This window comes from Anomaloglossus baeobatrachus, chromosome 4, assembly GCF_048569485.1.
Source record: "Anomaloglossus baeobatrachus isolate aAnoBae1 chromosome 4, aAnoBae1.hap1, whole genome shotgun sequence".
NCBI lineage: Eukaryota > Metazoa > Chordata > Amphibia > Anura > Aromobatidae > Anomaloglossus > Anomaloglossus baeobatrachus.
The window spans coordinates 520,303,498-520,326,999 of NC_134356.1; the positions used below are offsets into that span (position 1 = coordinate 520,303,498).

General features: G+C 46.2%; 1 protein-coding gene across 1 annotated transcript in view; it reads left to right on the forward strand.

The window, feature by feature from the left end:
• LOC142301769 (zinc transporter ZIP1-like) overlaps positions 1 to 3,817 on the forward strand; it is a 20,722-nt gene extending 16,905 nt beyond the window's left edge. Inside the window, exon 3 of the mRNA XM_075342789.1 lies at positions 2,186 to 3,817. Coding sequence (XP_075198904.1) covers positions 2,186 to 2,866 — 681 coding nt within the window. The 3' untranslated portion in view covers positions 2,867 to 3,817. The remainder of the gene's footprint in view (positions 1 to 2,185) is intronic.
• The last annotated feature ends 19,685 nt before the right edge of the window (positions 3,818 to 23,502 follow it).

Below are 23,502 nucleotides of genomic sequence, written 5' to 3' on the forward strand. Positions count from 1 at the left end.
GGTGATAAGCCATAATGTCCAAAGATGGCTATATCCCTTCATATAATTATTTATTTCTCTATCCATATTGAAATGTTTTCTCAAAATATAAATGTGTACACACAAAGACTTTCATGTGGATTCTGCCAGTATCTGACTGAAAAAAAAATGCAGCAAAAGCACCCAGTGTAATGAATAAAATGCTCAGCCATTTTAAAACTACCCTACTGCGCACAGGTTCTGGCTTATGTCCCTACTAGTGCTGAGCGGGCCCGGACTGTAAATGTCCGGATCCGCGCGGTTTCAGCGCTTTTTCCGGGCCCGACCCGGGCGCGGGATTCCGGCTGCACAATCCGGAATCGGCAATTAATAAAAATGGAAAAAAAAAACAATAAATGAGGAGGGGCGGGGCTGGAGCTGCGGAGGAGTCAATGTCACAGCCGGTCAGTCAGTGGCTACACTCAAAGCTGGCAGCCGTGCTTTACGGCTGCTAGCTGTGACATTGTGACATGTAGCAGAGCCGGGTGTGTCGCCGTGGGACGTGTGGATTGCGCCAGAGCTGAAGGGTGTTGTAATAAAGTGGTGAACGAGGCTGCGTTTGTACTTTATTGTAAATAAAGGATTTTTCTCTGAGTGTGTGTTTTACATTCATTTGCAGGTTTGTGATGCGGGTATCTCAGACGCCGATGCACTCACAAACCTATTACTCCGACTGGCACCGCATCACGCCTCCGGGAAGAGCCGGTATAGCCACATGTAATACCGGGTGGCTGCGGGCTGAAATACCAGCCCCCGGCCGGCATTGCCATGGCTGGGGATGAAAATTAGGGGGGGACCGCACGTCTGTTTTTTTTTAATTATATATATATATATTACATTATATTATATTATATATGCCGGTGTCACACTTGCGACGGACACGCTGCTTTCACCGGCCATCCTGCCGCCTGTGATTGGTTGCAGTTAGCTGCCACTCAGGGTGGGGGCGTGTCTAGCTGCAACCAACACGCGCCGGTGGGCGGGGAAAACTGTGAATATTGAATTGTCTGCTCCGCAAGGTAACAGCGTGACCCGGAAGGAGTGTGCCGCCATGACAGCGCCTCGGTGAGTATGCAGCGCTCGCTCCTAGCCCCTCCACAAACGTTGTTAATTTCCGGATTTCGGTCCCCATTGACTTATATGGGCACCGGATTCCGGTGCGGATCGGACTTATTTTTAAGTCTGTTAATGATCCGCCGGCCCCGGATTATTGGCATCCCGCTCAACTCTAGTCCCTACTTTTAACCGTGTCACGGTTCAGTAACCATGAAGCGCTAGAAAGTAGCTGCTCATTCTTTGGGTGTCTTAATAGAAAGCCACCCCCTCTGTATACATGTTTCCCCAAAAATAAGATTTACCCTGAAAACAAGCCCTAACAGGATTTTTCTGCCTTTTGGTGTATGCTTGAAATATAAGCCATACTCAAAAAAATAAGCCCCAGTTGCGTATCATGAAATATAGCTTGGGAACCCTTTTCAGGATGTATAACGGCTACTGCTGTACTTTGCCCTGTTTTGCTGCTGTAAGCCCCAGAAATGTATCTTAATGTCAAATGAATATTCACCTCTTCATGCAGCCCCCACCCGCCTACCTGGTGACGTCAGTAAGTGCATCATCCATTAATGCCAAATGAATATTCAACCCCTTCCCCCTCTGTGCCAGCCTCAGTGATTTGGATGCCTTTTTTAATGCCTAATGAAGTTACCTGTCCCACCCCTCTGTTAGCATCTGTGATTGGGTTAATGCCTAATGAATATTCATTCACCTGAGTAATCAGTATGACTGCACCCAATCCCTGACATCGGCACTGAGGAGTGGGCAGGGAAAGGGTAAATATTTGGCATTAACTGGCTGCCAAATAAAAAAAGGAATCACCTGAAAATAAGCCTTAGTACATCTTTTGGCGCCAAAAATAATATAAGACCCGGTCGTCTTTTCGAGGTAAACACGTTACTTCAAAGCTTAGAGTAAAAGATACATGAATAACATCAAACAGTCTGAAGCTGGTATAAGAACGCGACCACTGGTGACTTTCCTAAAGTAGCTTCATTTGGGAAAACCTGGTGGCTGTGGATGTTGTGTGCACAAACCAGATTAATAATGTTTGAAGCGATTATGATTTGTATGTTTGTAAAGCTAATTGTGTGTCATCTCATTACATCTTTAGACAAATTTCCCTCTGCCGGAGTTCATCCTGGGGCTTGGAGTCCTCCTGGTGCTGATTGTAGAGCGCATTGTCCTGGAGTGCAGTAATGGGATGACTGAAGAGAACGCCCCGCTGTTATCTAGCACTGCCAGCTCTCCCGTTGTCCAGGAGCATATCCACGGACACTCGCACAATGGCCAACGTCACAATGTAGAGCACGCCAGGCGCCACTTCCACGTGGATTTCAATGCTCACTCCTCCTTCCGCTCCTTTATACTTATCCTCTCCCTATCTCTACACTCCATCTTTGAAGGAATTGCCATTGGGCTACAGAGCGCGGATACTGAGGTCCTACAAATAGCTATTGCTATTCTTATCCATAAAAGTATCATTGCTGTGAGTCTATCACTGCTCCTAATGCAGAGCAATGTAAAAGTCAAGTGGTTTGTGCTCTCGATGGTCATGTTTGCCCTCATGTCCCCTATTGGTATAGGCATAGGGATTGGGGTCATGCAGACGCAGACCAATGAGAGCAGTCTTATTCAGGCTACTCTGGAAGGTTTAGCTGCTGGGACTTTCGTGTACATAACCTTCCTGGAGATTTTACCTCATGAACTAAACTCAAACAAATGGCGACTGCCTAAAGTCATTTTTATACTGCTGGGGTTCTCTGGAATGGCAGGACTGAGGTTTTTAGGGTGAAAGCAATCCTACATTTGTTTTTGTTTTTTTTTGCGCTTTACCTTTTTTGTTTACCTGAGAAACTTGAGGGGAGGGAACAAACTTTTATTTCATTTTTATTTTGGCACTGAAAAATATAGATGGTTTCTTTACTACGGACTATTTTTCTTCCCATTTCTCGACATTCAAATGACCCAACATGAGACTCCTGAAAGCCTCTATATGGTTGGATCATCAATAAACTAATCCTGGACACTTGTATATTTTTTCAATATTAAGTTTTTAGTTATTGAAAGCATCCTTTTTTTTTATGCCAAATTTTCTGTTTTTAGCCAATTTACCAATGTAAGGAAAACAATTAATGGATTACTTTATTATTTTCTGAGAAATAACATTGATGGCCTCACCTTTTGATCGTAGGCTCAAACGCTGGGACTTCTGCAATCAACAGAGGCCATGGCATCGCCTTGCGGTGAAGAATAAAACGCTCATCCAATATGATGCTAATGTTCATTTAATGAGATGTCAAACTAGAAGAGGTACTCTAAAAAAGATATATATATATATATATATTGCCCCCCTATACCTGCAAAAAGTATGCAGTGTCAGTGTGTTAAGTCACCTATCGCCAGCCTCTACTGATCATACTGCTCTGAGAGCCAGAGCTACGTTGTAAGTCTATAGAGCCTCGTTATGTTGCGCCATAGACTTACATTGTGAAAACCACTTCCGAGTTACACAGAACAGCTTGATCAGAGAATGGGAAAGCATATTAACACATTACACTGCTCTAACATTTTACACAGGTCTAGAGATAAAAGTTAAGAGTTTTCTTTAATTCATCCAGCCCTGAAGCTACGTCTTAAGGAAAGCCATCAGTGTCATCTCTAAGATCAGATCTTTAATAAGCCAGTGCCTTTACTTAGACTTTCTAAAAGTACAGTTAAAACAAATAAATTGTTTCCAAATTTTCTTATTGCGTCTTTTTTACATGTTTTATGTGTAATGTTGTCATATACTCTACACTATATAGTTCTGGTCTTGGTCAAAGTAAAAAAAAAAAAAATTCAGACATAAAACGGCCTGATTGAATTCTCAGCTCCCCATTGCTCCTTGTATTTTTAGTCAAACACCTCGTGATTGTAGATTTTCTTGGGTCGTGTGATGATAAACAATTACTATTTCTTCTATTCCTCAAAGCACTACACTTTTACGTTTTCTGCCTTAATTGATAATGAGAAAAAAAACAACCTTTATTCAAAGAAAATTGATAAAGTAGATTGTCGCCATAATGTCGCCATAATGTCAAACTTGTAGATTCTGATGCAGTCTGGGAGTTAGAACTGCAGGGAGAGAAAAACTGGTGCTGCACAGTGCAGGGATTGCTATGAATATGTCCACATAATTCAGGCTCCTTGACTTCCTTAGGCTAGTTTCACACTACGTCTTTTTAACATCCGCTGAAAACGTTTTTTTAGCGGAAGTACGGATCCTGCTTTTACAGCAAATAACGTATGCAAACGCATATGTTATTTTGCAGGATCCTGCACTGGATATTTAGGGGCGGGCATTGGAGTCATGTGATCGGGAGTGAGGGGAGCTAGACTGGGAGGAGGCTTCTGACAGCTGCAGACGCTGGTAACCAAGGTAAACATCGGCCTTGGATACCCGATATTTATGTTGGTTACGAGTGTCTGCAGCTGCTAGGAGCAGGGCTGCCTGCACGCGTAACCAACGTAAACATCGGGTAACTAAGATAAGTGGTTACGCGATATTTACCTTGGTTACGAGTGTCCGCAGCTCTCAGGTGGGGGAGAGGGAGGGAGGGAGGAAGGGGGAAAGACAGAGATAGAGAGAGAGGGGGTGAGGGAGGGAGTAGAGAGATAGACAGATCACTGGAGACTGGTTCTGGGCATGCTCAGTACTTTCTGGGCATGCTCAGTACAAAAGCAGGATCCTGTTACAACGCAACTGAACGCATTCTGCTAGGCAGGATCCAGCACTCATTGAAATGCATTGCAGCTCGCGGCGCAATGTGAAGGATCCTGTGAGATGCGTTATTTTGACAAAGCAAAAAAACGCTACATGTTGCGTTTTTGAAACATGTCAAAATAACGCATCTCACAGGATCCTGCGTCTAACGGACGCAAACGCATGCAAACGCAGGTGGACGCGAGTCCATTGAAAATGCATTGCAGTGAAAACGGATTTGCACAGGATCCGTACTTCCGTTAAAAAAACGTTTTTAACGGATGTTAAAAAGACGTAGTGTGAAACCAGCCTTAGAAAGAAATCCTTCTTTGGTGGCTGTACACATTAGAGATCCAACTATACTGTGACCTCTCATGTTTTCCCTGATGGCAGTTGTTGAGGGGAAAGGAAGGACTAGGCATATTAAAGTTCAACATGCCTGATCCTTTCAACGCATGAACTGGGAAAAGAGATGAGCCTAAAAGAGCGCTAAGTCCCTATACAGTAGTAAGCAGGCTTTCCCTAACCGATTATTCAATGCTTTTCCCCTTAACTCCCCATGTTGAATATATCCGTCATGGAGCGTGTCAGGGACTCTGGACTGGGCTCAGAAGAAGAACGCGTTCCAGGGGGAAGATGGCAGCTATATTGGATAGCTGGCATCTGTATCTTAACAGGTTAAGGCAGACTGCTGCTGTTAACCTTTTAAAACCCGGTGACTGTTGACAGCAGCATTTTAGTGCTTTTGATCTGGGCTGGATATTCGTTCAGATTGCAGTCTGCTGCCCTCCGACACAACAAAGGGCACCAATAGGTTTTAATGACAGCCAGAGGCTATACTATATTCACCATTGCTGTACATAATATAAGTTATCAGAGGATTAAATGGACTAAAAAGTAAAGTTAAAAAAAAAAAAATTACTAAGGACAAGGGGGCACTCACTGTGAGTGGAAGAAAGGCAATTCCGGCACCTAAATAGGAAAGGGTTCTTTACAGTTAGAGCAGTCAGACTGTGGAATGCCCTACCACAAGAGGTAGTAATGGCAGATACTATATCAATTTTTAAAATAGGGCTGGATGATTTCCTCAGTCCCCAAAACCTTGTTGGTTATAAATGATTTAATGACAAAATGTATAATTGGTGGATGTATAATTTTTCCCTGACCCATGACAGCACCATGTGATTATATGGGTGCTGTCATGGGTTCTGGAAAAACCGGCTACCGGTAAGTAACCAAGGTGTTTTTTTTTTTTTTTTCAACCAATGTCCGTATATATTGAGGAGTGGGGAGAGCGCTGTTGGCCAAACACGTATTTGGTCATCAGTTATTTAAGGTGTATAAGAACCTTTAGCTTCAGATGAACGCCTGGCATGAGCTCATTTCCTGGGGAATTAAATGATCATTTGCGGTAATTCAAGCCATATCACTTATCTACATAATTTGTTTTAGATTATTGGGAGGCCCTAAGCACTTATGATGGTCATCAAGATGCACTGAAATTGGTGGGTTTCATCAACTTTTAATGTGTATGGGGGTGTTTAGTTTCCACTGTCTAAATATTGGACAGAATTAGTGAACTGCCTCATTGTCGTTTGACAATAGTGTTTGTATTGCTGCCTGTAGACACTGTGATAACAGATTGTGCATTGTATTTTCATTTGCTTTTATTATTAGCACTTAGGATAACCCACCAAGGTGACAAACAAGCTAAAGTCCCTCTAAAGCAGCTGGTTGTAATGGGGGTGATACAATAGAAGAAATGACCTTATTCAAAATATACTAATGTATGGTTTAGGTCCCATTTGTGGCCAGCTTTCTTTAACTCCTATTGTTTCCATTCTAAATTTATAAAACAAAGAACCTGTAATGGAAGTAATTTTATATGGATAAACAAATGTAGTGTCAACAGAATCTAAAATTCCAAGTGCAGTGAAAGGAAAAAAAAAAGCAATTATACAATTTTAATTTTTTTTTTTTTATGTTTACCATCTGCAATAATGGTAAAACTGACCTGGTGATACAAGTCCCCAGGTCAAAACGAGTATGAAGATGCCAAACATACAGGTCTTTTGATTTTTTTTTTGATTTTTTTTTTCACCACTTAAAAAAATTAATGTTCAAAAAGTTGTTTTCCTGCTTTTGTTGCCATTTTCAGAGACCTGTAATGTTCACATTTTTCGGGTTCTAGGTCTTTGTGAGAACCTTATTTTCCAGGACCACATGACAGCACCACAGGAGTTGCTTCCTCCGCCCTCTACAGGGACAGGAACACAAGAGGTTAAAAACCCCTCCCCCTCCCAACCTCTCCAGTGTTTTTCCTGTCCCTGTACAGGATGGACGTAGGAACTTAACGGGATGTATGGGGTCCAGGTGGATCGAAGGGGGGCTCCGCTCTCTCTCCCTCCAGCCTGTCAAGACGCTCCAGGTTGACACCTCGCTGTCCGGGGTCCCTCAGCCACGCCGGTCGAGCTGCAGCTCCCGGCGCCTGCCGCTTCCCTCCGAGGGGAGGGCTCTGGCCTCCTGCCTCCAGCCACGTGATGCTTCCGGGCACAGCGTGGAGAACGCCGGCGCATACGTGGACGCCGCACTTCCGGTTTCCGGCCCCGAAAAATTGGCGCGAAATTTGAACGGGACTTGGACGGCAGGACTGCGACCTGGACCCTTCACTCAGGTAATAAAAACCTGGAAGGGTAAGGGGGGTGGTACATTGGTTTTCATTCGGCTGCCAGCACTGCCTGTGATGACTGAAAAGGAATCAGACACTAAAACCCCTAAGGATGTCCAGGTCTCTGTAAGTGTCAGCCCTTCAGGGTTTCATTGCCCTGTAGCCAGAAGACTTGTCTGAGCCTTGTTCTTTTTTTGCAGGATGGAGGTTCTTCTGTGGGTTCTGGCACCATCCCCAAAAAGAAATGTACCGCTAAAATTAAACGTCGTGCGGTGTGCGATGTTAAACTCCCTGACACCTGCGCTAAGAAGCTCTGCGAGACCTGTATTACAAAACTGATCTCTGAAGAGCAGACTACCCTCCTGTCGGACATGAGGTCCATGATACGGGAGGAGGTTCAGGCTGTCGTTGCAAGTCACGCCCCCTCTCCAGAGCCCCCGGCGCCTCCTGCACAAAAGCGTCCCCGCCATCTGTTAGAGTCCTCAGAGGAAGATGAGATGTCCAGGAACTCCGACTCCCCAGTGGAAGATGAGGTCCTGGGTCCCCTGCCTGAAGAAGAGCGGCGTTACTTATTTTCCGCAGGCGACACGGATGAGTTACTCCGTGCCGTACGGAGGACTATGATGGTGGAGGATACGGAACAACCACGGACCATACAGGATGAAATGTTTGGGGGGCTCCGGTCTCAGCGCCACAGGGTCTTTCCAGTAAATCACCATGTGCGTGCAATGATCCTGGCCGAGTGTGAGGAGGCGGAGAAAAGATTGCTTGTTCCCAGGGACTTTAAAGCCAGGCTGCCGTTTGAACCCGACGACATCAAGGAATGGGAGGATGTTCCCAAAATTGATGTTCCCGTGGCAAGTCGCACAGAAGACGTCCATTCCGTTTGAGGACTCCTCGGGTCTCCGGGACCCCATGGATAGGAAGGCTGATGGCCTTCTTAAAAAGGCCTGGGAGGCTTCTACAGCCACCATTAAGGCCAACATTGCCACTACTTCCGTGGCTCGGTCTATGTCCCGTTGGTTATCGGACCTGGAAACTCAGGTTCGAGATGACGTCCCTAGAGACGCCATCTTTGAATCCCTTCCTATGCTAAAGCTGGCAACAGGATTCATGGCAGATGCTTCCGCTGAGTCTGTGCGGTTTTCTGCCAGGAATGAGGCCCTTACTAATTCTGCCCACAGGGCCATATGGTTGAAAACCTGGTCTGGTGACGGAGCGTCCAAAAATAAGCTGTGCTCCCTTCCCTTTTCAGGTGCCTGGGTGTTCGGTCCTGCTCTAGATGAACTCCTAGAAAAGGCTTCCGATAAAAAGGGCGGTTTCCCGGAGGTTAGACCCCCCACGTTCCCTTTCCTCCCGGAGGTTTCGGCCCGCTAGGCAGGACTATATAAGGGTAGGGGTAAGACGGGCATGTGGGGTTTCCATAAGGGCGGCCCAGATAGGCAACCCCACTTCGAACCCCGCAGGAAACAGGATAGATCCTGACACCATTATCGGGGGGAGGCTCAGCCAGTTTTTGGGCACCTGGCAACAGATAACCTCCAATCCATGGGTCCTTCAAGTGGTGGGGGAAGGTCTACGGATAGAATTTTCAGGGACCTCCCCAACCAGATTCCTCCTGACGAAACCGCAGTCGCAGTCACTTGCCAACCGCCTATGGTCGGATGTGGATACCTTACTACACACCGGAGCAGTCCTCCCGGTTCCGATCTCAGAACAGTTCCAGGGCCACTATTCTTCCCTATTCTCTGTTCCCAAACCCTCCGGAGAATTCCGGACGATCATAAATTTAAAGCCCCTCAATCGGTGGGTCCGGTACAAAAGATTCCGGATGGAATCAATAAAATCCACCATCCCTCTTCTCAACACCCATTCTGTCATGGCCACGGTAGATCTGAAAAACGCATACTACCACATAGCCATTCACCCACACTACCAGAAATACCTGAGGTTTGCGTTGGAGAGGGACAGAGTAATGTATCATTTCCAGTTCCGCTGCCTTCCATTCGGTCTCTCTTCTGCTCCCAGGGTGTTCACGAAGATAATGACTGTAGTTGTGGCGCACCTGCGAAGATCCAACGTGTCCATCGTCCCTTACTTGGACGACCTTCTGCTGTTGGCGGATTCCCCGGAGGAGCTCTCCCAGACGATCGCCACCACCTTGACTCTGCTGACGTCCCTCGGCTGGATCATAAACGATCAGAAGTCCAATCTCCGGGCGGAGACGAGAAAGGTGTTTCTGGGCATTCTTCTGGACTCTGATGCGCGAACGTCCTTTTTGCCATCTCAAAAAGCAGTCGACATCAGGTCAAAAATCCGGACCTTCGGCCAAAAGCACCAGTGCTCCGTCAGAGAGGCCATGAGCATCCTGGGCATGATGACTTCCTGCATCCAATGTGTTCGCTGGAGTCAATATCACTCCAGGCCACTCCAAAAACTGATCCTGTCTTACACTGTAGGGTCCCGCTGGTCCCTCCATTGCAAGATTTCCCTGACCCCTCAGGTCATTCAAGGTCTCAGATGGTGGATGTGCAGGAAAAATCTTCAATTGGGCGTTCTGTGGGACTGTTCGCCCTCCATCACGCTTACCACCGATGCCAGTCAGACGGGCTAGGGCGCCCATGTGGACTCCCTTTACTTTCAAGGCAGGTGGCCCCTGGAGGTGTCAACCCAGTCGTCCAATTTCAGGGAGCTGCAAGCGGTCTGGCAGGCTCTACAGGCGGCTCCTCCCTTATTCCACATTCACCATGTTCGGGTCCTCTCGGACAATGTTACGGCGGTGGCATTCCTTCGTCATCAGGGGGGCTCTCGCCACCCGCCCCTGCAGGCTCTGGCATCACGGATCTTTCAGTGGGCAGAACACACGGTTCTCTCCATCTCGGCTATCCATCTCAGGGGCTCTGACAACCATCTCGCGGACTTCCTGAGCAGGCGCACGATCAACCCATCGGAATGGGAGCTGAAGGACAGCGTCTTTTCAGGATCTGGTCAAAAGATGGGGTACACCCCAGGTAGATTTGTTCGCGTCCAGGACCAATGCCAAACTACAAATATTCTTCTCTCTGAATCCCCGGGATGCTCCGGCTGCGATTGACGCCATGGCCCAGTCTTGGTCCATGGGACTGGTGTATGCCTTTCCACTCCTGCCGTTGCTCCCCAGGGTACTCCGGAAGATTCAACAGGACGGCGCCCATGTGATTCTCATAGCCCCGTTTTGGCCCAAACGGAGCTGGTTCTCTTTGCTCAGAAACCTGTCCGTTGCAGATCCGGTTCTCCTTCCCCTGACGGACGATCTCCTCAGCCAGGGTCCAGTGCGTCACCCGGGCCTGGCTCACCTTCAGCTGTCGGCCTGGATCTTGAAGAGCGGTTCCTGAGACGGAAAGGTTTGTCGCTTGATGTCATCTCTACACTCCAGGCAAGTCGTAAGCAGATTACCCGGACCATCTACGGGAAAATCTGGAAGAAATTCTGCTCCTTTCTGGGTGAAGAACCTGCTGACAGTTCTCGGCCTGATGTTTCGAAAATCTTGGATTTCCTGCAACTGGGATTCCGCAATGGTCTTACGCCTAGCACTTTGAAGGTCCAAATATCAGCGCTCAGCGTCTTCTTTGACATGCCACTGGCGTCCAATCCCTGGATTGCCAGATTCGTGAAGGGGATTCAGCGCCTTCGCCCTACAATTCGGCCCACAGTGCCTCCCTGGGATCTGACCTTGGTGCTCAATGGCCTTTGTGATTCCCCCTTTGAGCCCTTATCTACCATTTCGATGGAACATTTGTCCTTCAAGACGGTGTTTTTAGTGGCCATCACCACGGCTAAGCGGATTGGTGAATTACAGGCTTTGTCTATCAGGGAGCCGTATCTTCAGGTCCTGGATGACAGGATTGTGCTGAAACTTGATCTGACGTTTCGCCCCAAGGTGGTCTCCTCTGCTACCCTAGAACAAGAAGTTGTTTTGCCATCCTTTTGCCACAACTACACGAACCAAAAGGAACAGCGGCTGCATTCCTTGGATGTGAGGCGCACAGTACTGAGCTATTTGGAGGCCACCCGGAACTGGAGATTGGACTCCACCTTATTCCTTCAGTTTAGGGGAAAATATCGAGGCAAATCGGCATCTAAGGCCGTCCTGTCTCGATGGGTTCGGGCCACAATATCCTCAACCTATCAATTGGCGGGTAAGACCCCGCCAGATCACCTTAGAGCCCACTCCACTAGATCAATATCTACCACATGGGCAGAAAGGGTGGGAGTTTCTTTAGACCAGATTTGCAAAACTGCCACTTGGTCAGGACCCAACACTTTTTGTAGACACTACAAGTTGGATATTCTGTCCTCCCACCAGACCTCGTTCGGTAGGAAGATGCTCCAGGCAGTAGCCCCCCCCCTCCTAAGGTTGAATTTGGTATTCTCCTGTGGTGCTGTCATGTGGTCCTGGAAAATAGGAATTACTACCTACCGGTAATGATGTTTCCAGGATCCATCATGACAGCACCCTTTATTTCCCTCCCTTTGTTTCTACTGCGTGTCATTTACATTGTATGTAGCTTAAGCATAAATAAACTTGGTGTTATACCCATCCTGGTATGGTACTTGAAAAGCCACTGGAGAGGTTGGGAGGGGGAGGGGTTTTTAACCTCTTGTGTTCCTGTCCCTGTAGAGGGCGGAGGAAGCAACTCCTGTGGTGCTGTTATGATGGATCCTGGAAACATCATTACCGGTAGGTAGTAATTCCTATTTTTTTGCACACTGAGCTGACATTTTTTCTGATACCATTTTGGCATACATACAGTGTTCTGATCGCCTCTTATGTCATTGCAATGTTGCTGCAAGTAAAAAAAAAAGTGGTGTTTTGATTTTTTTTTCTTGTTATGCTGTTTTAGTTTTATTTTTAATGAGGCAAAATGGGAGTGATTTGAACTTTTTGTGGGTTTAACGTTTTTTTACAGTTTTTAATAGTCCTCTTAGGGGACTTGAAGCTGTGATCATTCGATTGCCTGTGCTCTATAGGGCAGTGTATAGCAGAAATCACAATCTCCTATGAACGTCGGCCACGGGCGATCACAGGAGGATCGTGATAACGAGATCACAGGAGGAACGTGATAACGAGAATGGGGATCATAAGCTGCCCCCCTGCCTGTAATGACAACCCATAGGCACCCTGCGATCACGTGACGGATCCACCTGCAGCTGTTAGTCTCTTGATGGCAGATTAAATCAGCCTGTGAGCCCACATCAAATGCACAGAAACGGCTGACTATTTAAATGTCATCGGTCGTGACAGGGTTAAAGGGTTTGTTCACTGTATTGTACCTAATATGTTGGGGACATGATTTTGTGGCACTTACTAATAGAGAAGTATGACAAATTCTCCTCCTGCACTTGTTAGTGCCACCTTCTTCACAGACGTACAGTTCTCCTGCCACAATATGGCTGCTGATGGAGGAACAAGGACCGGACCTGTCCGTCATCATATTCCTACTGAAAAAAACAGACAAACATTGCTTATGAGAGAGCTATTTGTCCAATAGGAATATGAGGACTGACAGGTCTGGTCACTTCTCCTCTGTGCAGTCTGTGAGGAAGGGGGCACAAAGGCTATGTTCACGTGTCCAGTAATTATCCGTTAGAACGGATCCAGCAGCAACAACAATTGTGCAGACAACTTTTATGTCCATTTTTAAGAAACTAATTTCAGCTGGATGCATTTTTTTTATTTTTTTACATTGAAGTCTGGAAAACATAACTTAATTAGACATCCGTTTTTCTTTCATGTAGAAAGTGTCCATTTTTTTTTTATTTTGCTCACTGGATCAGTTTTAACGCATCCATTTTCTATAGACTTCAATGTTCATAAAAACTGATCCAGCTGCAATCAGTTTATTAAAAACCAACATAAAAGTTGTGTCTGGGTGTGACCCCTCCTGGCAGATTGAGGGCCCAGTGGACGTCTGGGGTTGTCCACTTACTTGCCACCTGGGGATGCTTTTGGTTCCTTCTCTTCTGAGGCCATATCCAAGCAAGGAGACAACAAAATCAGGGTTTCTTTTTCTTTAAACACAACTTTACTCGTTCTTCATTCACTTTACTGCAATTTTAGATTTTTCCTTTCTATTGTTACTCTGTTTCTGTACTCTACTGCTGTTTCCTCTACATTCTTTCCCAGCAGACTGGCTGAACTCTGACTGTCACCTAGGGTCCCAGCTCTGCATGGTTTAATTTCCGAGGGTTCTGCGTACCCTTATGTTCGCCCTGCAGTCCTACCAATAACAAGTACCTGCTCATAGGGGGGTACTGGTCCGACCCCGGCACACACCTCCCTCACAAGTAGCCATCTTCGTCTCCCCTATCTACTTCCTGGCTCAGGGACTTGTTTCCCAAACTCCTCAAGGGGGCTAAACCTTTTCCTTAACCCCTGGTGCACTTGCTGTGGGGTGTGGCCGAGGTACCCGCCTCTTGCTCCCTACCAGCAGATTCTATTTACTACCACATAACCTTCTGCTGCTCACTTGTCCCTACGTTGCAATAACAACTGTATTCAACATTCCTGTTATTATTCTTACACTTTACACAGTATATATTGCTATTAAACACACAGTAGCAATAGACTTGAGGTTCAATAAAATACCATACCCTTTTGGACGCTAGATGGCGCCGGCTACACTTACAATATAACCAGCATTAAATAATAATATTTATTCACTTATATAGCGGTATAGATTTCACAGCGTTTTACATACATTGGCATCACTGTCCCCATCAGGGCTCACAATCTAAATTCCTTATCAGTATGTTTTTTGAGTGTGGAAAGAAACCAGAGGACCCGGAGGAAACCCATGCAAACACTACTTGCAGATGTTGTCCTGGGTGGGATTTGAACCCAGGACCCCAGCGCTGCAAGCCTGTAGTGCTAGCCACTGAGCCACTATGCTGTCCTATCATAAAACCCGTTGGTCGGGGTCTTCAGGGGGAAAATTCTTCATACGCCGACCACCTTCAACAAAACTTCAGCCACATCCGTGGCCAGCTGCAGGGTCTCCAGATCACTGCCCTCAAGAACACCTAACCCATAACTCAGCAGCTAATAAAACCGCTCCAATTAACTTCTGTGGCTGCTCACATCCATGGATTCTTCCAATCAGCAACCTTTACATACTCAGCTGAGTGGGGCCCCTGCGCCACGTGAACTACAGCCGGGATGCCTTTGTGGCTCAGACACATTCCCACTGTGAAGATCGACGGTTGAGGCCGAGGTGATGCTGGCTGAATCCCCGCTGTCTCACCTATGACCGCACTTTGCGTTGTGCTACTTGCAGTTTAGAACGCACCTTTTTGCCTTAATTGATTTAGCCAAAGTTGCCTTTTCCAGAAATTTAGCGCTAAAAACGCATGCGTATTTACCGCCTTTTAGATGCGTTTTCAGCGCTTTTTACCTGCTTTTTCACCTGCGTTTTCACAGATGTATTTTGAACATCAAGACACTGCTAAATAAAGATTAAATAGTCAAACCGAATGAAAAAAGAGAAAAAAAAGGAAAACTATAATTTTGGAATTAATAAAGAAAATAGTAATATTTCATGAAATTATAGCAGTTTTATAATATTTAATGCTAAAATAGCAATAAAATCATAATTTTCTTTAATTTAATTGTCGGACTATGTGTGTGTGTATAGGGACATATTATTCCATCAGTTTGATGTCAGAAAAGCATGCGTTTTTGAAGTCCAAAACGCATGTTTTCTGCACCTAAAAAGCAGGTAAAACGCAGGAATTTTAATGGTTGTTGCTTTTTGCTACTTCTTATTGACTTCAATGTTAGCAAAATGCTGCAGAAATGGCAAAAACAACTGACCTACTGCTTCTTTGAACCCATGGTTTTTGCCACAAATTATGCAAATTAAATGCAGCGTTTTAAAACGCAAAGTGCGGACTAGAAATCCCCATTTTCCATAGACTTTGCTGGAGAATCAAAACGCATGCCTTTTGGCATGAAAAAGGTGCAGTTCAAAACGGACCTAAAAAGCAGCTGAAACGCAGGTGGAAACGCAAAGTGCGGTCATATCCTTAGAGTCAGCTGGGGTACTGCGGTGGCCCTGGCCGCGGCTGCTGCTGGTGGTGGGGCGCGCGTAGCCGTCGGAGTGTCCAGGTCTTCGGACTTGAGGTTCAATTAAACATAATACCCTGTTGACCGCTAGATGATGCTGGTCACACTTACAACATAACAAGCATTAAATATAATAAAACATTTTGGTTGGGGTCTTCAGGAGGGAAAGTTCTTCAGACACCGACCACCTTCTTATATGTGCACATCTTTTTTGCTAATGAATTGCTGCTTGACTTGTTCTAATTCATAATTACTGGACATGTGAACATAGCCTAACAAGTGCAGAAGGAGAAGGTATGAGGCCATGTGCTCACGTTTGTGTATTTGATGAGTTTTTAACCTCACTGTAAGCCAAAACCAAGAGTGTAACAATCAGAGGTAAAGTATAATAGAAAAATATGCACTATTGATGGGTGGACCAGGACTGTAAAAGTGCGGATCCATGTGGGTACAAAAGAAAATGAGCACAGACCTCGGGCCCGAAGTTTTCAGGGAACTCGGGGTAATAAAAAAAAAAAAAAACAAACACTTAAGAAAACAAGAATAAAGCAAGTGCTTCATACCTTTCTCCACGTGGCTGTACGCTGCTTCTTCATGCATATGCACTGCATCCTGGGCCCACCGGCAGTCCCCGCATCGGGTTGCAGTCAGACAGTGCACCTACCCTGTGTGACAGCTTGTCTGACTGCTTTCAATCAGAGGCGCTGTGTCTGCGTCTAGATTGGTGTAAAAATAAATAAATAAAATTGGTGTAGGGTCTCCCCTTATTATGATACACAGCCATGATAAGCGCACACGGCAAGGGGATGCAGCTGTATGCTTATCTTGGCTGTGTATCAAAAATAAGAGGGACCGCGTGCAGCTTCTTTTTTTTTTTTTTTTTTTTTTTTTTAAAAAAAACAATTATTTAAATAATTTTTAAAAACTGCCTGCGTTTTTCTCAATTTGAATACTCAGCCATGATAAAGCTGACAGCTGGGAGTTGGTATTCTCAGGCTGGGGAGGACCCATGATTATTGCCCCCCCAGCCTAAACATAGCAGCCTGCAGCTGCTCAGGATTGTCACATCCACTAGATGTGACAATCCCAGAACTTTACCCAGCTCATCCCAATTGCCCTGGTGCGGTGGAAATCAGTGTAATAAGGGGTTAATAACAGCTAACAGCTGCCATTAAGCCCTAGATTAGTAATGGGAGGCATTTATGAAACCCTCCCATTACTAATCTGGAAATCAAAAGAAATAATTTGATTGAAAGCAGTCAGACATGCTGTCACAAAGGCTTTTGGGGGCAAAAAAAAATAATATAAAACAGTTTATTATTTTTGGGGAAACACTGTATTATTAATATTCTAGCAGAAAGCAATACCGCTTTCAGCACATGCTATAAGTTATTTATTTATTTATTTTAGACTATATTATGTGTTATTGTAGTTTTCCAGGCTGAAAATAAGTCTACAGACTGAAAAATCGAGCCAGTGTACAATGCACATACTGTCAAAATTTCCCTGTATCCGCAGTGTGAGTGGGTGGTTACATGACCGTATGTGTGACATTTCCATACTTGTGGTCACATGCCAAGCAGAGTTTGAGCGACTTCTCTCAATGCGGATATGGATCTAGTAGTTAAGTGACACAAGTACGCAATTTTCATACACGTGTCCAGTCCACCCTCCCTCGATATGAATACAGGGAAATGGTATCACAATGTTGCAGATGTACCAAAATCCACTCCAGAGTCCGCAATTATTTTTTTTTGCTGTGTGGATATACTGTGCCATCCATGACAAACATTAAAAAAATAAGGAAACTGTTTATATATTTTTTTCTGTGTCAGATCATTGTTCAGGATCTATCATGTGTAGATGCTGCCAGTAGAGGTCACAAGCACAGAAGCTATGCTCAGTGTGTGGCTTCCTACTTCTGTTGGGTAGCTTGATGAATGGGCATAATGTGCGTGTGTGCTCAGTGACGCACTCGGCCAACAACTATAGGGGCGTTCCTCCATTCAGAAAACTAATCTTGCAAAAGGAGCAGCCAGACGCACCCATCATGTTGTAGTCTAGTCATAAAAATCTCTGTATTAACATGTCCGCTTTCAGGAAACTTTATGATTTAAGGCTAGAAACGTGAACAAATTCATATGTCAATATTTTACATTTCTTCTAATCATCTTTTTATATCCTGTAAAAGAGGTAATTCTTTCTAAATTGTCATTAGTAAGATATTAGCTGAAAATATGGTATTTACAGAACATGGAAATATGCGCTGAAGGACAGTGAAAATACTGACTGTGTGTTCCCCAAAACTCAAATGTGTTCAAGCAAAATGTATACACCTGACCTCAATAACCACATTAAAGGGAACCTGTCCGCTGCAATATGCACACAGAACCAGGAGCAGTTCTGGGTTTAAATTAGTGATTCCTGCCTAACTATCCCTGTATACACTAGCATAAATAAATTGATCTTTAGAAAAAGTATTTTGAAAGATCGTTTCTTATATGCTAATGAGGCCAGTGACCAGTCGCAAGGGTGTTAATTCCCTTGGCTGGTCGGCCCACATAGGATGCTAACACGCCCCTGTGGGTGTACTAATATGCTAATGAACGTGCAGCGACACTCACATGCCTCACTCTTGATGGAGGCCGAAAGAGGATGGATGTGCACTGGGCACAGTCCGGAGTACCCTGGATTTCCGATCATGCGACTAAACTGATGCCGGGTGTAAGCTTCCCAGCTTCAGTGAGGTATAGAGCATATGACCAGAAGTGCCGAGGACTCCGGATCATCCGCAGTGCGTATCCATGTTCCACCAGCTGCCATCAAGAGTGAGGTATATGCGCGTGGCTGCACATTCACTAGCATGTCAGTACACCCACAGGGGCTTGCTAGCATGCTATGTGGGCCGACCAGCCAAGGGAAGTAACGCCCTTGCGACTAGTCGCTGGCCTCATTAGCATATAAGAAACAATCTTTAGAAATACTTTCTATTTTTTTTTTTTATTTAGAAATACAGGGACGGTTAGGCAGGGATTATTAATATGCACCCAGAACTGCTCCTGGTTTTGGGTGCATATTGCACCTGACAGGTTCCCTTTAACAGCTTACTTCTATCACATTTTCACCAACTGTTTCTCTCCAGAATCAGAAAATCTCTGGTTAGACCAGGGGTCTCAAACTCAGCTGGGTGTATGAGTCGCACACAGAAAAAAAATAATTTGAGGGGCCGCATTCTTTTCAGGACAGAGTGACATTGGTAGTGGTACCATATATATAACGCACACATTTTTTTTGTAAGTAATACAGTTTTATTTACAATAAGCACTGCATAGTAATTTTGGCCAACATCTTGTAGTAATGTGCCCCATCCTGTTCCCCATTCTGTAAAAATGTGCGCATTCTTGCCCCCTTGTAGCAATGTGCCCCATGCAGGTCCCCTTCTTATAATAATGTGCCCCCATGCAGGTCCCCTTCTTGTGGTAATGTGCCCCATATGCAGGTCCCCTTCCTATAGTAATGTGCTTCATGCAGGTCCCTTTCTTGTATTAATGTGCCCCATGCATGTCTTCTTGTAGTAATCACACACACACAAACCCTGTGCAGCCTCAGCTAACACACACACACACCCTGTGCAGCCTCAGCTAACACACACACACACACACACACCCTGTGCAGCCTCAGCTAACAGACACACACACACACACCCTGTGCAGCCTCAGCTAACACACACACACACACACACACACACACCCTGTGCAGCCTCAGCTAACACACACACACACCCTGTGCAGCCTCAGCTAACACACACACACACACACACCCTGTGCAGCCTCAGCTAACAGACACACACACACACACACACACCCTGTGCAGCCTCAGCTAACACACACACACACACACACACACCCTGTGCAGCCTCAGCTAACAGACACACACACACACACACACACCCTGTGCAGCCTCAGCTAACAGACACACACACACACACACCCTGTGCAGCCTCAGCTAACAGACACACACACACACACACCCTGTGCAGCCTCAGCTAACAGACACACACACACACACCCTGTGCAGCCTCAGCTAACAGACACACACACCCTGTGCAGCCTCAGCTAACAGACACACACATACACACCCTGTGCAGCCTCAGCTAACACACACACACACACACACACAAACCCTGTGCAGCTTCAGCTAACACACACACACACACACACAAACCCTGTGCAGCCTCAGCTAACAGATACACACACACACACACACACACAAACCCTGTGCAGCCTCAGCTAACAGACACACACACACACACACACACACACCCTGTGCAGCCTCAGCTAACAGACACACACACACACACCCTGTGCAGCCTCAACACACACACACCCTGTGCAGCCTCAGATAACACACACACACACACCCTGTGCAGCCTCAACCAGCAGCAGAAACACACACACACACACACCCTGTGCAGCCTCAGCTGACACACACACACACCCTGTGCAGCCTCAGCCAGCAGCAGAAACACACACACACACACACACACACACCCTGTGCAGCCTCAGCAGACACACACACACACACACACACCCTGTGCAGCCTCAGCCAGCAGCAGAAACACACACATTCACACACACACACACACACATACACACACACACACCCTGTGCAGCCTCAGCCAGCAGCAGAAACACACACACACACCCCCTGTGCAGCCTCAGCTGACACACACACACACACACACACCCCCTGTGCAGGCTCAGCCAGCGGCAGAAACACACAAAAACATTCTGCTCACCTATCCTCCGTCGGCTCAGCAGCACGCAGGCATGTGGACCCGATAATGATCACAGCTCCTGCCTGTCACTGCTGAACTTTCTGCCGGCGCGTGCAGAGTACTCAGAGCAGTTCTCACTGCACAACAGCCACTGGCCAATCACAGGTAAGCATCTGAGGTCATATGGAGCAGGTGCTTGCCTCTGATTGGCAGGCGGCTGTTATTGTGTTCTGCAGCGAGAACTTTACTGTGCCCGGCAAAGGCAAAACTGTAAACTGAAATAGATAGCTGGAGGCTGCGGCCTCTTGCACCGGTCGCCATCTTTACCGGGTCCACGGGCCAGCGGGCCGCAAGAAGCCACCTGAAGGGCCGCATGCGGGCCGCGTGTTTGAGACCCCTGGGTTAGACTATCTGTAACTATTTTACTATAAGTTAAAGATTTGACCAGTGGTAATGGATGGGCTTGAATCATTTACTGAGTATAATGAAAGTCAATGGGAAGCTCCAGCATTTTTCAAAAAATCTTCCAGAAAAATGCTTGAGTTCCCCATTGACTTCCATTATATTCAGTACACACTTCGAGCCCATCCGAGCATCCGACTGCTCATTACCAGCACCTGAGCATGTTAGTGCTCACTTATCAGTAGAGGTGGAGAGTTCACGCTCCTTGATAGCTTATGTTCTGGTTAGGGCTGTGCGGACCTGGACTAAAAAAAAGTCTGTATCTGCGCGTTTTCAAAGTTGCCCGGGTGCCAGATCCGGGCCCGGGATTCCGGGTGTTTGATCTGGATCCGCCACCCGAGAAAATAAAAAAAAATAAAGAAAATAAGAATGAAGCAAGCACTTCATACTTATCCAGGCTTCGGCCAGTTGTACACTGCTCCCGCGCTGCTGTACACTGCTCCTGTGGCCTTCCTGTTCTGCTCATTTCATATGCACTGCTTTCCCCACCCAGCTGCCGGTCTGGCGTCTGTGATTGGTTGCAGTCAGACGCGCCCCCAGCCTGTGTAACATGTCTCCCTGCGGCTCATTCATTCTGCACTCACAGCTCTATGGCAGCTCGCTGTGATATTCAGAGAGATATTCAGCAGAGCTAAATCATTGTGGGATCTCGTGTGGATTACTTTGGATCTGCAGAGTGTGTTGGGGTTAATAAAGTGGTGAAAGAGGATGGTTTTTGTATTTTATTCCAAATAAAGGATTTTTTCGGTGTTTGTGTTTGTTTACTTTCATTTACAGTTTAACGATGCGGGTATCATAGATGCTGCCATCATTAATATAGGGCTTAGTGGCAGCTGTGGGCTGTTATTAATTCCTTATTACCCCGTTTGCCACCGAATCAGGGCATTCAGGAAGAGCGAGGTAAAGCGCCGGGCTTGTCACATCTAATGGATGTGAAAATCCGGGGAGATAGAGGCTGATATTTTTAGACTGGACCTCCCCAGCCGGAGAATACAGCTCCAGCTGTCAGCTTTATCTTGGCTGGGTATGAAAATTGGGGGACTGCACGTCAGGTTTTTAAAATTATTTATTTAAATAATTAAAAAAATAAAAGCCGCATGCGGTTCCTCTTAGGCTGGAGTCGCACTTGCGAGGGACTTGCACGAGTCTCGCATTACATCACCCAGCACAGCCGCACACTCTCCTGACAGCGGGTCGGCTGCATGTAGTTCTATGCAGCTGCACGCTCGTGTCTGGAGAGCATCAGACCGTGGCGGGTGATGCGATGCGAGACTCGCGTAAGTGTGACTCCAGCCTTGCGGTGCGCTCACAAGAACCGTATGACTCGCACGAGTCTCGCATCGCATCACCTGGTAACCGCACAGTCTCTGGACACAAGCATGCAGCTGCATAGAAATACATGCAGATGCATGCTCCTGTCAGGAGAGTGCTGCTGCCGGATGATGCGATTCGAGACTCGCGCAAGTGTGTGACTCCAGTCTTACTTTGATACACAGCCATGATAAAGCCCGACAGCTGGGGGCTGCAGCCGCAGGCTTTATCTGTGCTGGTATCAGAATATGGGGACCCTGCGCCGATTGTTTTATTTATTAAATTATTTTTATACCACAATACTCACCGACAGACAGTTGCACTGCTTTCCCTGCCCACCGGTTGTCCTGGTGCCTGTGAATTGTTGCAATCAGCTACCACTCAGGGTGGGGACGTGTCTAACTGCAATGAATTACACACCCCGGTGGGCAGGGGAAAGCAGTGAATATTCAATGATGGTTCATTGTCTGCTCCAAGAGGGAAAGTGTGACCTGGAAGTAACATGCCGCCATGACGGAGGTTCAGTGAGTTCATCGTGCGCGCTTCTACTCCCCTATCTCCTTCTGCCAACATTTTTAATCTCCGGATTCTGGTTCCCATAGACTTATATGGCTAACAGATTCCGGACCGGATCCAGGTTTTTCTTTTAAAAATTCAGCAGGGACCCCTCTGTCCCGGTTTTCTGCGAGTTCGACCAGCTCGTGTTGTGGTTTCATTGGGACATTTGAAAAATACGTTTACAGAAATGTTGGCTGCACCACATTTGTGTCTGTCTCTGTTCTTATTGTGGATTGACTTCATATGACCATATAGTGGCCGTGTTACTTCTACTAGTCATGGCCTGACTGGGTCCCATGACCTAAACAAACAGCATTTTAGCAAATGAAATGAACAAGCATTTTGTTTCATTGTTAAAGTGCCCTAACCAATTTAATCAAGGTTGCGTGCCAAGTCATATGGTCTTTGGATCCACACTACAGAAAAAAGCTGAGGAAATTAGGGAGAAATCAGATGACTGTGAGATACTGTCCAAGCACAGACCATGATGTCCGGACAGGCCTCAGGTCTCCTCACCCAACCTCAACTTCCTCATAATCATATATGCGGCTGCTGAGTTTAGGTCAGGAAACCTCCAGGCGGTCCGTACAAAATGGTCCACACTTGGACTGTGTTTTACAGATATCTGAATTTGACCTTACTTCTGTGAATTGTGCACCAAAAAGCTGAGGATTAGCTCCATTAAATGACAATTTAGCTAACCCTCGGGTACATCTGTTGAGTACGTGCAGCACATCTTGGGCAGTCCTTCACATGTCAGCCTCAGATTTATTGCCAACATGTGAATGAACATGGCAGTTGCCATA